The sequence below is a fragment of the Eschrichtius robustus genome, chromosome 4 (genome assembly GCF_028021215.1).
Source record: "Eschrichtius robustus isolate mEscRob2 chromosome 4, mEscRob2.pri, whole genome shotgun sequence".
NCBI lineage: Eukaryota > Metazoa > Chordata > Mammalia > Artiodactyla > Eschrichtiidae > Eschrichtius > Eschrichtius robustus.
Window position 1 is genome coordinate 88,140,466 of NC_090827.1, and position 15,320 is coordinate 88,155,785.

At 37.8% G+C, this 15,320-nt stretch overlaps 1 protein-coding gene across 2 annotated transcripts; it reads right to left on the reverse strand.

Moving 5' to 3' along the window:
* Positions 1-976: 976 nt before the first annotated feature.
* LIAS (lipoic acid synthetase) lies at positions 977-14,949 on the reverse strand. Of its 2 annotated transcripts, XM_068543085.1 has the most exons (11): positions 14,801-14,949; positions 13,508-13,680; positions 12,454-12,547; positions 11,417-11,497; positions 10,085-10,241; positions 9,941-9,998; positions 7,631-7,759; positions 5,318-5,463; positions 4,589-4,659; positions 3,747-3,858; positions 980-1,258 (listed from the first exon to the last, which is right to left on the reverse strand). In XM_068543085.1, the coding sequence occupies exons 1-11, from the start codon at positions 14,843-14,845 to the stop codon at positions 1,206-1,208; spliced, it is 1,119 nt and encodes a 372-aa protein (XP_068399186.1). In that variant the 5' UTR covers positions 14,846-14,949; the 3' UTR covers positions 980-1,205. The 2 variants fall into 2 exon arrangements, with proteins under 2 accessions (XP_068399187.1, XP_068399186.1); XM_068543086.1 differs by lacking the exons at positions 9,941-9,998; positions 10,085-10,241; positions 12,454-12,547 and having other exon boundaries at positions 977-1,258.
* Positions 14,950-15,320: the final 371 nt, after the last annotated feature.

Here is a 15,320-nt window from a genome sequence, read left to right on the forward strand (position 1 = left end):
TAAAATGCCATTTTAATTATTTTACATTGGGATACTAAAAATTTCATTTGACAAAATGACTCTTCTGCTAAAATGTTTCATTACCAACTGCCTACACTGTGCAAAATTAGGAAACATCAGATTATGTTACAAAATCAGAGTCTGAAAAGTAAGCCATTTTTCCGGTGAAGTAATAGATTTTTAAGGAGGGTAGTTGCCAGAGATGTTAAAATGGAAAGTTGATGGGGTTAACTTTACACAGAAAAATTTGTTAGGATCTATAAGGAAAGTGAGTCAAAGTATATGTGGCTCCCTGAGTTAAATTAAAATGTAACTAATTTTCAAAGTTATGCATTTTATAAAAAAATATTAGTTCACATATTTAAAACTTCAAAACAGAATTGGCTATCCAAATTACATATTTTACAATATTGCCATCTAAGTACTTCCTTTGTGAGATGTAGTAGAAAAACAGGATTCAGAGTCAAAAGATGAATTTGAGTTCTAGTACTTAGGAAAGAAATTCCCCTTCAGGTCATTACTATGACAGAACACAACCACCTCACCAGAGTGGTGTGAGGAATGAAAGGAACAAATGGATAGTGCATGTGATGTAGCAAACTATTATAAAATGAGAGTTAATATTTTATTTTTAGGTTATATTTCCCCATCTTGGACAACATCATGGTCTTGGTTTAATAGAGGTCCTAAATAAGCAATCAACATAAAACTCTTCTGTAGGTCTAAAGTAGTCATATCAACGTGAAGAGTCAACACTGAAACTCTTAAGCCTTTCTACATTATTCCAACGATGTTATGCAAAGGACATATGCTACTTATAAGTAAACAGATACAATCTCAATCTATTTTGACTGTTTCATCACAGTATGTCATTTTTCAGAAATGAAACGTGACAATGATGTATAGAGGCTTAAAAGATTTTCTAGAAGTTTTTAATGTATTGTTTAAACTACACTATTAACAGTAAACTCTTACAAAGATGTTTTATGATTACATCATAACAAGCAATTGTTTACTGGGACAAAGAAGATATGCTAAAAGACAAATGAATTATTATAATTAAATATGCACAGCTTACTGATATTTTTCGTAAAACAAAAAGACTGGGATATATCCACTGAAGTCTAGGCATTCTGCCACCACTTCTGTTACCAACTGGAGTCAAAGTTTTAAAATTCCTGTGATCTTGAATGTCTTGTTAAGTGTTAGAGGGCTTTTGTTTTTCTTTTAGCCACTAGATTTTTCAGGAAAAATTCACCTATTTAGGAAAAATGAAAATACATTAATAGCAATTTAAAGTAAATTTCAGAATAATTATACTTCAGTGTTTCCCTTTAAAGATGACTTTTGTATTTATTGGTGTTTTTCTCTTCTCAAATCTCAATGGCAATAATTTTCTAACCTCACATATCCCCCGTATCTTTGGTCCTTTCCTCAACCATAATGCTTAGTCATTACTCTTTTTCTTTTAAAAGAGCTTTTTTTTCATAAATTTATTTATTGTTCGTTTTTGGCTGCATTGGGTCTTTGTTGCTGTGTGCGGGCTTTCTCTAGTTGTGGCGAGCGGGGGCTACTCTTCGTTGTGGTGCTCAGGCTTCTCATTGCGGTGGCTTCTCTTGTTGCGAAGCACAGGCTCTAAGTGCATGGGCTTCAGTAGTTGCAGCATGTGGGCTCAGTAGTTGTGGTGCACGGGCTTAGTTGCTCCGCGGCATGTGGGATCTTCCCAGACCAGGGCTCAAACCTGCGTCCCCTGCATTGGCAGGTGGATTCTTAACCACTGCGCCATCAGGGAAGTCCCTAGTCGTTATTCTTAAAAAACTTTTTCTGTCACTACAATTTTTACCATTACTCTTTCTAGTAAAGAAATATTATAAAGGGTGACCCTATTGTATCTGTGGGCTGCTTCTGTGCATTTATTCCACTTCATGTGCACCATCTACTCCTCATCACCGACAAAGTACTGCTGTTGGCACAATTCATTTCAGAGAGCAATTCTGCTACATTATTAGCCTGGATCTGATGTTTATAAAACAGACCTTGCTGCAGTTGAGCAGATTGATTTGATGGCATCTCTTTAGCTTATTCCCCTCTAGGGAAGCAAGAGCTCTTCATCTATAATGGGCTTGCTTTCTCTCCACCCCCTAAGATGTGCCTGTGCACTAAGTTAGCTGCTTATAGGGGGCACTTTCACTTTTCAGGTCATTAGGGTTCCATTTAGTCTATCACTGTTATAGCACGGCTCAAAGCTTATTGGCAGAGTTCAGCACTGCAGGCCTGACTTTATGAGGAGTCTGATGAACTTCTCTGTCATCTTAATACATAAGTAGAATTGTGATGATTGTATCTGTACACAATCACCAAGAATCCTAAGACTCATAACCTTGCCAAGTAATGGAGAGAATAATCCGTGCTGCCCCATGCCTCATCTAAATCTGGTAAGAGTAGAACCATATTATCAGATCCTAATCCATCATCTGAATCTAAGACTTTGACCTTTTACTGGTAATTTTAAAGGAATTAAAAAGTTTGTAATTCACTTCCTCATAATTGTTAGAAATTTTCCTTACCAAAAACAAAAACAAACAAAACAAAACAAAAAACAAACAAAAAAACCCAAACCAACAAAATAAAAAGTCCTTTCAAATGACATTATTCTACTTTGACTGCCCTGAAAGCTGATGTTGGTCCTTTATATATATTTTTAGCTTGCCAGTAGTGCTCCTTGAAGAATAAATCACTTATCATTATTGGTTTCCAAAATTCCCACATCCTGTCAGTCAGTGTTGAATCAAATTCTTGGGTTTTATAACTAAGATAAGCTGTTGTTAGTTCATTAAAATGTCTTCAGTTTCTTTACAGGAACACACTGATTATTACTAACACCTGAACATTAATTTTTACAAATAGAATTTATGCCTAATTTTAACATATCTAGGATTTAGACTCCACTAGGTAACAGTCATTTAAAAGATCATTAATAGTATAACATGGTTTGGACATACCCAAAAAATAACTAGCTGTTTATTCTTGTAATGGCCATTACCACGACTTTATCTCTTGAAAAAGGCTTTTAGGACTTCCCTGGTGGTGCGGCGGTTAAGAATCCTCCTGCCAATGCAGGGGACACGGGTTTGATCCCTGGTCCAGGGAGATCCCACATGCTGCGGAGCAACTAAGCCCATGCTCCACAGCTACTGAGCCTGCGCTCTAGAGCCCATGAGCCACAACTGCTGAGCCTGTGCTCTAGAGCCCGTGAGCCACAACTGCTGAGCCCACGTGCCACAACTACTGAAGCCTGTGTGCCTAGAGCCTGTGCTCCACTACAAGAGAAGCCACAGTAATGAGAAGGCCGTGCACCGCAATGAAGAGTAGCCCCCAGTCGCCGCAACTAGAGAAAGCCTGTGTGCAGCGATGAAGACCCAATGCAGCCAAAAATAAATAAATTAATTAATAAGTTAAAATAAAAAATTGCACTGTAGATAGTAAAATTATACTAAACATTTCCATAGGGGAAATAACCTTATGGATTTTTTTTCCTGTTGCTTCTGGGAGGAAAAACACAAAGATATTAATGCAAGCAGCAATGTTGTCAAATAGATACTTACCCTTATGGAGCAAAGTTCCTAAAGATACTTCAGAAAAAAAAAAATTTTTTTTTCTTCCCCACAAAAGACAACCACAGCTATTATCCTTTTAATGTGGAAAATTACGGACTAAATAGAACCATGCTCTGCAGTCTAACTTACCTGCTTTATATGAAGAACGCACCAGAGGGCCACTTGCAGTATAATGAAATCCAAGTTCATTTCCTACTTTTTCCCAGTATTTGAACTTTTCAGGAGTAATGTATTCTTCAACCTAGATTTAAAGAATTAATTCTAGATTCTAGAATTTTCCTAAATCATTTCGGTTCTATACAAAAATCTACTTGTTGGCTACTCGGTCAGAACGTAATTATAGTGAAATTAGAGAGGAGGGGAAACATATCAATTTGGAATTATATTAGCTATTCCAAAAGGGAAAGAAAATGAGATTATTTGTAGAGATTATATACCTGTATCATTCCTTTACTGACCAACAAGTACAATCAAAAATTAATCACACCTATTTCTATAAGATTCCTGACAGAAAAAAAAAAAAAGATTCCTGAGGACAAGACTGTGTTACTCATCCTGCATCTATCTTCTGCTTGGCACGGTGTCTGGCACATGGTCACTACTCAAGAAATGTTTTTTGAATGAATGAATAAATGTCCAATATAGAAATAGGGAGACCTACTTTTTTTTCTTACTTCACCTCTGGCTCTCGTATAATTCTAAAACAAATCACAAGATCACCAAGTGTGAATGAACACAACTTCCCAACTTAAAAATTTTTTTCCTGTAGGTCACTTAAGTTATACAATTTTGGGGGCAGCAAATGAGTGCCAGTGTAGCTGCTTTATGCAGATAATAAAATGGAAACTGGAACTTAGAAATATACATGGAACACTACACTAAAAAGCCAGTAGCTTCTTAATTTTACCTAAAGAAAATAAAGATTTAATTCAAATTACCATTAAACATTTGGCAATTTATGGTAGTTGTACCTTAAGGTGGCGCTTTGTTGGCTGCATATATTGTCCTAAAGTCAAACAGTCCACATCTGCTTCACGAAGTACTACAGGAAAAAAAGCACACGTTACATTAGCAGATGTTTTTACAATGCTAACTGTATGCATTGTTGTAAAGAGCAGCTTTTAATTATTATTTGAACTTATTACTCTTTGAACCAATAAATAACTGTAAGTTGGCCAAGGATCATCAGGTAAAATAAAAGCTTTTATATTTTAAAATTTAAGAAGCGCAAGAATCACAAAGCAAATGGATTTAATGGACTAAGGTTCAGTGAAGTCCAAAGCACACCATGTTATGTAACAATTCTATAAGTAAGCACTTCCTCAAAGGCCTGAATTCATCCTAGTCATCTTTGGATTGTCAGTGCTTGACAGAGCTCCTGGTACCTGGCTGGACTCAAAAACTGTCTAATGAGTGAATAAGGAAAGTGGACAAAATCATGTTTTTAGTTGATGAAAGGGTAAGAAATAAAATGGGATGCAAATTTCATATCCTGAGCATCCTGTACATCATTCCATAAAGTTTTAAGAAAACATACTTCCTTTCCTTTCTATGCTGCTGTTTACAACATATACTATATGTTTGTTTCTCACTGGCACTTTCACTGAGACTATGGAGAAAGCATAACAGGTCCTTCAAAGTGGGATTCCTGCTATTACTCAAATTAAACGGAAAAGAGTTTTCATTTTCAATTTCTTTACCTTTCATCATTGCATATACTTGCTCGTCATTCTCACCTAAACCCAACATTACAGATGTTTTAGAAATAACATCAGGTCGAACTTCCTTGGCATGTTTCAGTATGCGTAGAGACTGGTCAAAATTGGCCCGGGGATCACGAACTTTCCTTGAAAACAGCAAAGCTGTTGTCAGCAAGAATAACCACAAGCTCAACTAAGTACATAATTATGCAAGCAACCTGAAAGACCAGAAAAGTACATTCTGGACATCATGCTACATCATATGGTTCAATGGTAGCATTTTTGGACAAATGTCTAAGTGCTACTTTAGAAAGAAAATCAAGCTTCACTAGGCCCCCAACTCTGTTGACTTTTCAGGCCTTTCAAGCCTGGGGCAGAGAAAATGAGAATGGAAGTAATGAATGAAGTAATTCATTTTATGAATTACTCATTGAGAAACCAGGATTCTGAAGCTGAGAATAAGTGATTAGAAGAGTAGTCAAGAGAGAAGGGGAAAAAAGTGGAAGAAAATCTCGATACTGAACAAAGAAAAAACTATTTAACCTGAACCATTTCAGAGGAATGAAACTTTTATGTTCATTTCTAAAGACTAAGCTGCCCTCTGCTGTTAAGTATATAGTTTGACATCTCTTAGGTAAAAAAATACATGATTCTGGAATTTTCACTGCAAAGGATGTTTTTTATTTATTTATTTTTAAAATTAATTAATTAATTTAATCTTTGGCTGTGTTGGGTCTTCGTTGCTGTGCGTGGGCTTTCTCTAGTTGTGGTGAGCGGGGGCTACTCTTCGTTGTAGTGCACGGGCTTCTCATTGCAGTGGCTTCTCTTGTTGCGGAGCACGGGCTCTAGAGCACAGGCTCAGTAGTTGTGGGGCACGGGCTTAGTTGCTCCGCAGCCATGTCATATCTTCTGGGACCAGGGCTTGAACATGTGTCCCCTGCATTGGTAGCTGGATTCTTAACCACTGTACCACCAGTAAGTCCCGGATAATGTTTTTTAAATGAAAACAGAGAAACTGGCACCCACTGGTGGTGGTATCATGAGATATGACAGGGTTGGAACAGGCTGTGTGCTAGACTTCAACAGGGGCCAAACCACCATGGCTTAAATGGATAAGGCCCAAAGGACACGAAGCTGGTGATGTTAAATCAGCCTTCACTTGAATTCTAATGTACCTTTATTTTGTGTAACTGATTTGTTGTTATGGTTGTTATTTTTAATCAGAGACCAGTTCACAGGGAAGAGAGGAAACAAATTAATGAATTTAAAAATAATCACAGTGACTTCTCCGGTGGTCCAGTGGGTAGGATTCCATGCTCCCAATGCAGGGGGCCCAAGTTTGATCCCTGGTCGGGGAACTAGATCCCACACGCATGCCGCAATGAAGATCCCTCATGCAGCAACTAAGACCAGGCACAGCCAAGATAAATAAATAAATAAATATTAAAACTCACACACACACACACACACACACACACAATTGATAATAAGGAAATTACTTTTTGGAAGTTATTTCTCCACTGAATTCAAGTCATGCTCCCTAATATATTTATGATTTAGTGGAAATCCTGGTTATTGTTTATCCTACTTCTTTCTTTAACACAGAATAATGTGTAGAACCTAATAAAATCACTATCAAATGCTTTACTAAAGTAATGAAAATGAATTATTAATCTTGCCCAAAATTTTTCATTTTTCTGAAATATGAATGTACTTATTGATGTAGAATAACAATCTGTAATTATTTCTAACTACTAAAATTATTAGGAAGAGTAAGACAGCATAGTATCTACTTTTTAAAAGAGATCTGAAATACATCTGAGTGTACTAGGTTTTTCTTCAGCATCATTTACTGTATATATTATTGCCAAGTGGATGGTTAAAAGTCTTTTTTTAGAACTACAATCAAAGCAATTGCTCTTGAGTAAGTTTTTCTTTTTGAAAACTGTTCTTTGAAAAAAACAGCTCGATGGCACCTGCAATGATACTTTACAAAAAAGAAAAAGAAAAAAAAGATGCTCATTATGTGTGTGTGTACCAAAACATATATACACATGTATAAATATATAAGTATATATTACACTTAGATGTTTGTAATTGATACTACTAGGTGGAAATATTATGAGTGATGTTTACACTCTTTTTGTTGGCTACATTTTTAAATTTTTCTGCAATAGACATATGTTGTTTTTGTTTAAAAACAGAGTTCACTTTATAAAAGCGAATTACAAAGTTCTCCCCTGAAACAAGTGAGAAAATATAGCAGATTCTGACCCTCCAAACTTCCCAACATTACTCTGTATATGAAATCACCTCTGTAATTCTGGAACTGTTTCTACATTATGTGCATACACATCTAATCCTGACAGAGCAACTTTTTCTATTGCTTTAAGATCTCCTCGGAAATCAGGGGTGAGACATTCCACAAGGATTTTCGGATTCCTAGGGTGAAAAAGAGATAAGTATCAAACTGAGGAAAAGAGTTGACATAACCGTTGCTCAAAATAGAAGTCACCAGTACTCATTCAGTATCAGTTTCAATACGGCAAGCTTTAGAACCTTGCCAAGAATAGCATGAACACACAAATGTTTATATATGAACTGTTAAATGAAAAACAAACAAAAAAACCCCCCAAAAAACCAAACAAACCTATAACATCAAATAATATGCACACTGTGGTTAAAACACATCTGCATGTAAACAATGATCAGAATAAATTTTGGGATTATATAGAATTTTAAACTTTATTAAGTAGGTATTAAAAAATTGTTTAAAGGAATTAACATACAAATATGAAACATTAAATATAAAATAACCTTTGTATTTTTTAAGAAAATAAATTGGGATATCTCTTATGTGAATGCAAATATTAATTCCTTTAATTTTGCATTCTTTTAAAATTCATGAATAGTGCCCTCCTCCCTTCCTCTAGACAAATATTTCACAAGTGCTCTGAGCTTTAAAAACTATCTTCTGGGGCTTCCCTGGGCGCAGTGGTTGAGAATCTGCCTGCCAATGCAGGAGACACAGGTTTGAGCCCTGGTCTGGGAGGATCCCACATGCCGCGGAGCAACTAGGCCCGTGAGCCACAATTGCTGAGCCTGCGCGTCTGGAGCCTGTGCTCTGTAACAAGAGAGGCCGCGATAGTGAGAGGCCCGCGCACCGCGATGAAGAGTGGCCCCCACTTGCCGCAACTAGAGAAAGCCCTCGCACAGAAACGAAGACCCAACACAGCCATAAATAAATAAATAAATAAATAAAATATATCATAAAAAAAGAGTAAAATAATATTTAAAAAAAAAACTATCTTCTGAGTTGCTGAGTCATGAGCTTTGCTTAGATGAAATACAAGCTAAACATTAATCTTCCTATTTATATTCTGGCTATATTTATGCATTCAAGCATTAAAATATGAACTAGGTCATAAAGCTGTTCCCTTTGACAAGTAGTAGAAGTGACTGGGAAACTAAAACTTTTTCACAAACCCAACTGCAAAGTTTTTTTTGGAGCTGTTTCATGCGAGAACAGATGTAGAAAGGACCACATACACACCCTCCCATGGATACAAGAGATGTTGAAAGAACACATAACTCACTGTTTTTTTAACTGCAAGTTGAGACTCATTAGTAGTTTGTGAGATCTATTTTGTGGGTGGCAAACAAAACTTTTTTTAAATGAATTATAAAAAAATAAAATAGAAAATATTGGGGGAATCACTGAAAAAACATTTACTGAGGGTGTTAGACTAGTACTGAGCTGTAGAAAATAAGCATAGGGCTTCCCTGGTGGCGCAGTGGTTAAGAATCCGCCTGCCAATGCAGGGGACATGGGTTCGAGCCCTGGTCCAGGAAGATTCCACATGCTGTGGAGCAACTAAGCCCGTGCACCACAACTACTGAGCCTGCGCTCTAGAGCCCGCAAGACACAACTACTGAAGCCCGCGCACCTAGAGCCCGCGCACCTAGAGCCCGTGCTCCGCAACAAGAGGAGCCACCGCAATGAGAAGTCTGCACACCGCAATGAAGAGTAGCCCCCGCTCGCCGCAACTAGAGAAAGCCCGCGCAGCAATGAAGACCCAATGCAGCCAAAAATAAATAAATTAAAAAAAAAAAACTCCTTTTTAAATGCTTTTTAAATACATAGAATTTACATGTTGATAAATTGTTAGTTATGGGTAAAATTCCCAGGGCATATCAATAGTGATAAAATTTATATCAAGATTACATATTTTAACAATGTGGGAGTTTATCTCATCCTAACTTCTTCTAGATGATGGTTTATTTAAATCAGTGCTAGGAAGACTAGTTTTATACTTCTCATAAAATTACTCAAAGTTTAGACTGATACTCAAATATGAAGGAGGGGTTCTACCGACTAAAGGTCCATGAATAAGTTTGTGTCCCTACATCCCTAAAATTTCTGCGAATATGTATCTGTATGTTTGAATACGACTTTTCTGGAGAAAAGACCACATAATTTCCAGCAGATTATGAGACAGGTTTATAATCCCCACAAAAGGTTAATAACCACTACTTTAAGGTAAAGACCTAAAATAAACTGAATTTACATGGATCAACAAAAGTCCTTAAATTATACAAGCAAATGCAAAAACAAGTAAGTACCTTTCCTTTAAGAAAGACACAGTCTTTGCAAAGTGCTCAGCTCCTCCATCAGGCATATCTAGAAACAAAAGAGTCCACTGCTTAAGATGATGTCATAACTTAATAAGAGCCAATTTCTGGAAGAGGTAATGATGATGCACTAACCATCTCGATCCACAGACGTCAGGACTACATAATCCAGATCCCACTCTGCAATTGCCTTTGCAGTATTGTAGGGCTCATTGGCATCCAGTGGAGGTGGATTTCTCGCAGTCTTAACAGAACAAAATCTACAACCTCTTGTACATGTGTCACCCATCAACTAGAATAGAAATGTTACAATTTAAATCAAATAAACAGATGACTTAGAGAATGTAATGTTAAGGGAATAAAACTGCAATGAATGTATACACTTTGATTCTGTTTTTAAGAAATTTAAAACATTCAAAGCTAAACAATACAGTTAAGGAATACAAACATATATGGTAAAACTAAAGAAAAGGAAAGGCAGGGATAAAACCAGAGATTTCCATCATGGAGTATTCAGAATCACTCCTTCCTTCAAGAATTGACATTGCATAACTTAGATAAGCTCTCTGGTTGGCTCTGTATTATTCCAGAAGGAGCTCTATCTCATAAGAATCCCCAGTTCCTCATCTAAATAGTCTCTTGCTGATATAACTCAACAGTTTATCAGACATTCCCCAGACAAGTATGAACTTTCAGTTGCACATAATTTATATTTAACCCAATACTTCAATCTGCAAACTCCTCTGTATAAATAATATGGTAGATTGCATTGTTAATCCCATTTCTTACTCCATCATATTAAGATTATACATGCCACCCACTGCCATGCAACTTACAGGGCCCGCCTACTTGGGGAGGAAATTATGTCTCTACTCCCACTCATGCTTGGCTTGGCCATGTGGCTTATTTTGGCCAACAGAATGATAGCAGCCATGACGAAGCAGAAGCCTCAAATGTGCATGGATGGTTGGCTTGCCCTCTTGTGCTCCTTCCAACCTCCATGAAAAGAATATGCCTTGGAGAGACACCGGTCCACGAATAAAGCTCTCTAGAGCAGACCTGAACCCAACCTACTTCCTGGAGTCCAGCTTAGCCCAGTTAGGAACAGATGAACGTGGGCCAACTGAAAGTCCCATGAGGGAGAAAAATATATGCTTATTATTTAAGGGGCAAAGTGAATAACAAGTTAAGTGAACATGAAGAACATTTCCAAAAATTAATAGAAGAGATATCTCAAGGCAGTGCATGATTAACCACCAGGTAGATGGAAGAATCAATAATAGACTTATTCAGAGAAGGGTGAGATCATAACAGGCTGGATTATTCTGTTGGGTTTTTTCCCACATTTCTCATAAACTCATATGTAACAAGAAATCTGATCAGAGATTCATAATGTACATTTGTAGGAGAAAGACACAAAACATTTCCTTTCAGTCTCTAGACTTTAGAATTTGAGGCTGGCCTTACCATGATTGTGGCAGTGGCAGTGGCATGTTCTCCGCCTCCCCAACACTCTCCAATATTGGGACATCGAGCTTCCTCACACACCTGTGGGTAAAAGGGAACTGAATACAGTGAGGTTGAAAATACTTACCAATTGAGCAAATTAGTCATCAGGCATGTTTACACTATCCATTCTTCACAGCATATTTATGAAGAAATTCACTATTCAAAAATGCTGTTAAAACTGTCGAAGTATATAGATATTAGGATTCCATTTTTAAATTAAAAACTATATGAAGGGACTTCCCTGGTGGCGCAGTGGTTAAGAATCCGCCTGCCAGTGCGGGGGACACGGGTTTGAGCCCTGGTCCGGGAAGATCCCACATGCCGCGGAGCAACTAAGCCCGTGCGCCACAACTACTGAGCCCAGGCGCCTAGAGCCCCGAACCCCGCCACTGCAATGAGAAGCCCGTGCACCGCAACGAAGAGTAGCCCCTGCTCGCCACAAGTAGAGAAAGCCCACACGTAGAAATGGAGACCCAATGCAGCCAAAAATAAATAAATAAATAAATAAATTTTAAAAAAACAAAACAAAAAAAACCCCTATACGAATGTATATATTTTACATGTGCAAATAAAAAGGTCTGCAAGGGTATATGTTGAACAGTTAAAGTGGTGTAACAGTTAAACATTTGAGATTGCATATAGGATGCTTCACATTTAATATACCCTTTCCAACAAGCATGTACTTAATTTGTAATATAAAACACACAAAAACCCTCATTCCCAAAATTGCAGAAAAAAATTTTTTTTGTTTGTACTATTAAATGAGAGGTTAAAGAATACAATTACTTTTTGTTTCTTTTGCAGGGAAAATAATCTTTAAATGTATTTCCATTACTGAGAGTAATGTATCACTAAACATCTTTATTTACTTTCCTTGCTACTTTTTTTTTTTCCTTGCTATTTTTGATACGTATTTTATTAATTTTTAAGTTACAGATATATGGAAAAATTACGGCTTCTGGTAAAGAGGGATATTTAACCCTCTGATAACTTACTGTATGAAGATTTAAATTCCGCAAAGTATTTTTCAGTTTATTGTAATTTTTCCCCATGGGAATCTCTGTCTTTAGCCATGGAGGTAGTCTTAACCTGAGGAAAGCCAAATATAACTATACATTAACAAGTATGTTCCCAAATAATCACACAGCTTTGAAGTTACTCTGCACTATTACAATTCCTAGTTAGGAATTTTCCCCCCATAATCCTGGATTAACTCTTTTAATTTCTGCCATAGGAGTAATAACAGAGAATGAAATTTAGATTTGCTCAAACCACTTTAGAAAACACCTATAACTGTGTCTAGCAGGGCACTGTGCTCATGTCTACTTTTGCAAAGGCACAGAGTAACACCAACACCATCCCAATAAAAAAATGAAGAAGCTTTTGAACATCTCATTCCCTAAAAAATAATACTGACAAAAAGTTCTATATTTGTTCAGATTAAGGAGAGATCCCACAAGTGAACTTTCTGCTCTACATTCTAGATTTTGATAGTTATTAAGTGGAAAAAAATCTAAAATTTGGAGTGAAGACTACATTTCCTCAGGTTCCCTTTGACTTCCACCCACTTGTGATCTAGAAGTTGCTAGGTAAAGTATCTCCCAATACAATTTGCTCTCTGCACTAAATTCCCTTACAATTCTTTTAAACTAAGATCATATGTACATTGACTAGGCAAAGCAACAAGTTAGATCACTGACACCCAGTAATAATGAAAAACTTATTAAAGTGTAATAGACTAGTAACAAGGTGATAATCTTTGCTCTCTGAAGAAATTTGTTGCTGGATGGAAAATGGGAGATGGTGGTGTAAGATGGCTAAGTCCTAGGAAGGGTGAAGAAAAACTGTCAGAGGGCAGAGAGAAAAGAAACAGATTTCAACAATCTCACCTAGTCACCTATTCTATCTATGTTTGTTATCACTTCTTTCCAATGATTTTTAGCTAAATTTAACAAGCTGATTAAAAATATACCCTAGGGCTTGGTTATATCTGAAAATGATGCACTATGAAGAAATGGGACATTAAAATTACCTCAAAATTTCAATTACCTTTCTCCTTTCTGGCGTTTTAAGTCTCCTTTATATTCGTCCCAGGTGCTCTTGTCTGCTAGATCACCAGATACAAAATCTTGAAGGTCTGGTCCATTCTGTAAAAATTTCTTTTTTTTATCTGGCAAGGAACTTACTTCTCTGACTGGACTGCATAAATATCTTCCAAATACCTAAACAAAGGGTTCATTATGACATTTATTTAGTGGGGTTTGGAATAACTAAGTTTTAACCTATTTTAATACCTAAAAGGAAGGGTAAAGCCCAGAGAACTGATTCAGAAATTATGTCAAACTATTTACAAGCTCTGTGTAGGAGCTGAGAATCTAAGATTAAGGAGGACCCAAGGGGAACAAACCAAACCTAAAGGAGAACGGGAGCTGACCATTTCCTGCTGGATTTAGAATAGATTTGGAAACCACTGGAACTGGCTAACATGCCACACTTTTCATGTAACCCATTTAGGTACTAAAAGTCTGTTTTTCAAGTTTAAATTGCAATAAGGGAGAAGACACTACAGCTTTGAATTTTCTATTCCTGACTTGAGTCAAGGACGTTTAAATGAAATTTGAAGTAAATCTCTCTGCTTTGGACTTTGGATAAGCATACGTGTTAAAACGTAGAGGTAGTGCTCAACTAGTTTCACAGAACTTGAAGAAGGGAAACCAAACCTAATGTTTTAATTTTCTAGGTTACATTCTGTGTTTAAAGAAGGAAGTCACTCAATATGTATTTGTTGACCATAAGAAGCCATTGGCTTCTAGATCTGAACACACACGGACAAGACAGCCAAAACACTATAAAATTCAAGAGCCAGTACTTATAAAGCAAAAGAACCTTCAAGAATTTAAAAAAAAAAAAAATACAGTGCCTATTAATGCTGCACGATTGCTATTGTACTTGCCCAGGTCTCCCGCTCGAGTCTAGAGCATAGATTTGGGTTCTAATTGCCCAAACCGGTGTCTAGTACACAAGAAGAGCTCAACACACAGTAGGAATCCGGAGTGCTCACCGCAGTGCTCCTATAACGCTCCAATAAATACAGAGTACAAATCACTGATACGCAGAAAAAAAGCTCTCAGCGCCAGCCAGAGAGACCTACAAACAAACCAGTACCAGAGACTTAACCTCGTGGGGGTGTCGGAAGAATTAAATGAGATACCACAAGAAAAATGTTTAGAACAGTACCTGGCTCGAAGTAAACACTCAGTAAGTGCTGGCATTATTGGGCGCTCTAAAGGGATGGGAGCCCCCCCCACCCCACGCCCGCACCCTGCTCGCCCCGCAGCTCACCCGGGGGCCCACGGTGCGGACCGCGCCCCCGCAGCGTAGAGACATCCCTCTCTTTTTTTTTCTAGCAGGGCCGAGCGATCACTAATTCCCGGGAAAACAAAGATGGAAAAACCGTCACTCGATTTATGACCAACAACCTGAGCCACACCTGACCCTGTGGAACCTGCCCTGCTCCGCGATTGGCTGCCTTAGCCTAGTCGCGTCGCGCGCTTATGGCGCCATACGCAGGACTCTTACGGACTATAAGAACGTGATGACGAAAGACGCCCTCTCTTTGCCGCATCTACTGCGAGGTGAGGTTGGTTAGTGTAGTCGGTGGGCCTTGGGAATCTGAAGCCATCGGGTCAGGGAAAGCCAGCGGCGCGAGTCTGGCCCTCAGAAACCCTATCTTGGTTGTCTCCCCACGCAGCGAACGCCGTATGAATTTGGTGGCGATGGGATTCGAGCCTTGTGCTGGGCTTTTAGGCCTACCCCCCACTCCTCAGCCTTGCCGGGATGGCGCCGGCTTGATGGGAGTCCC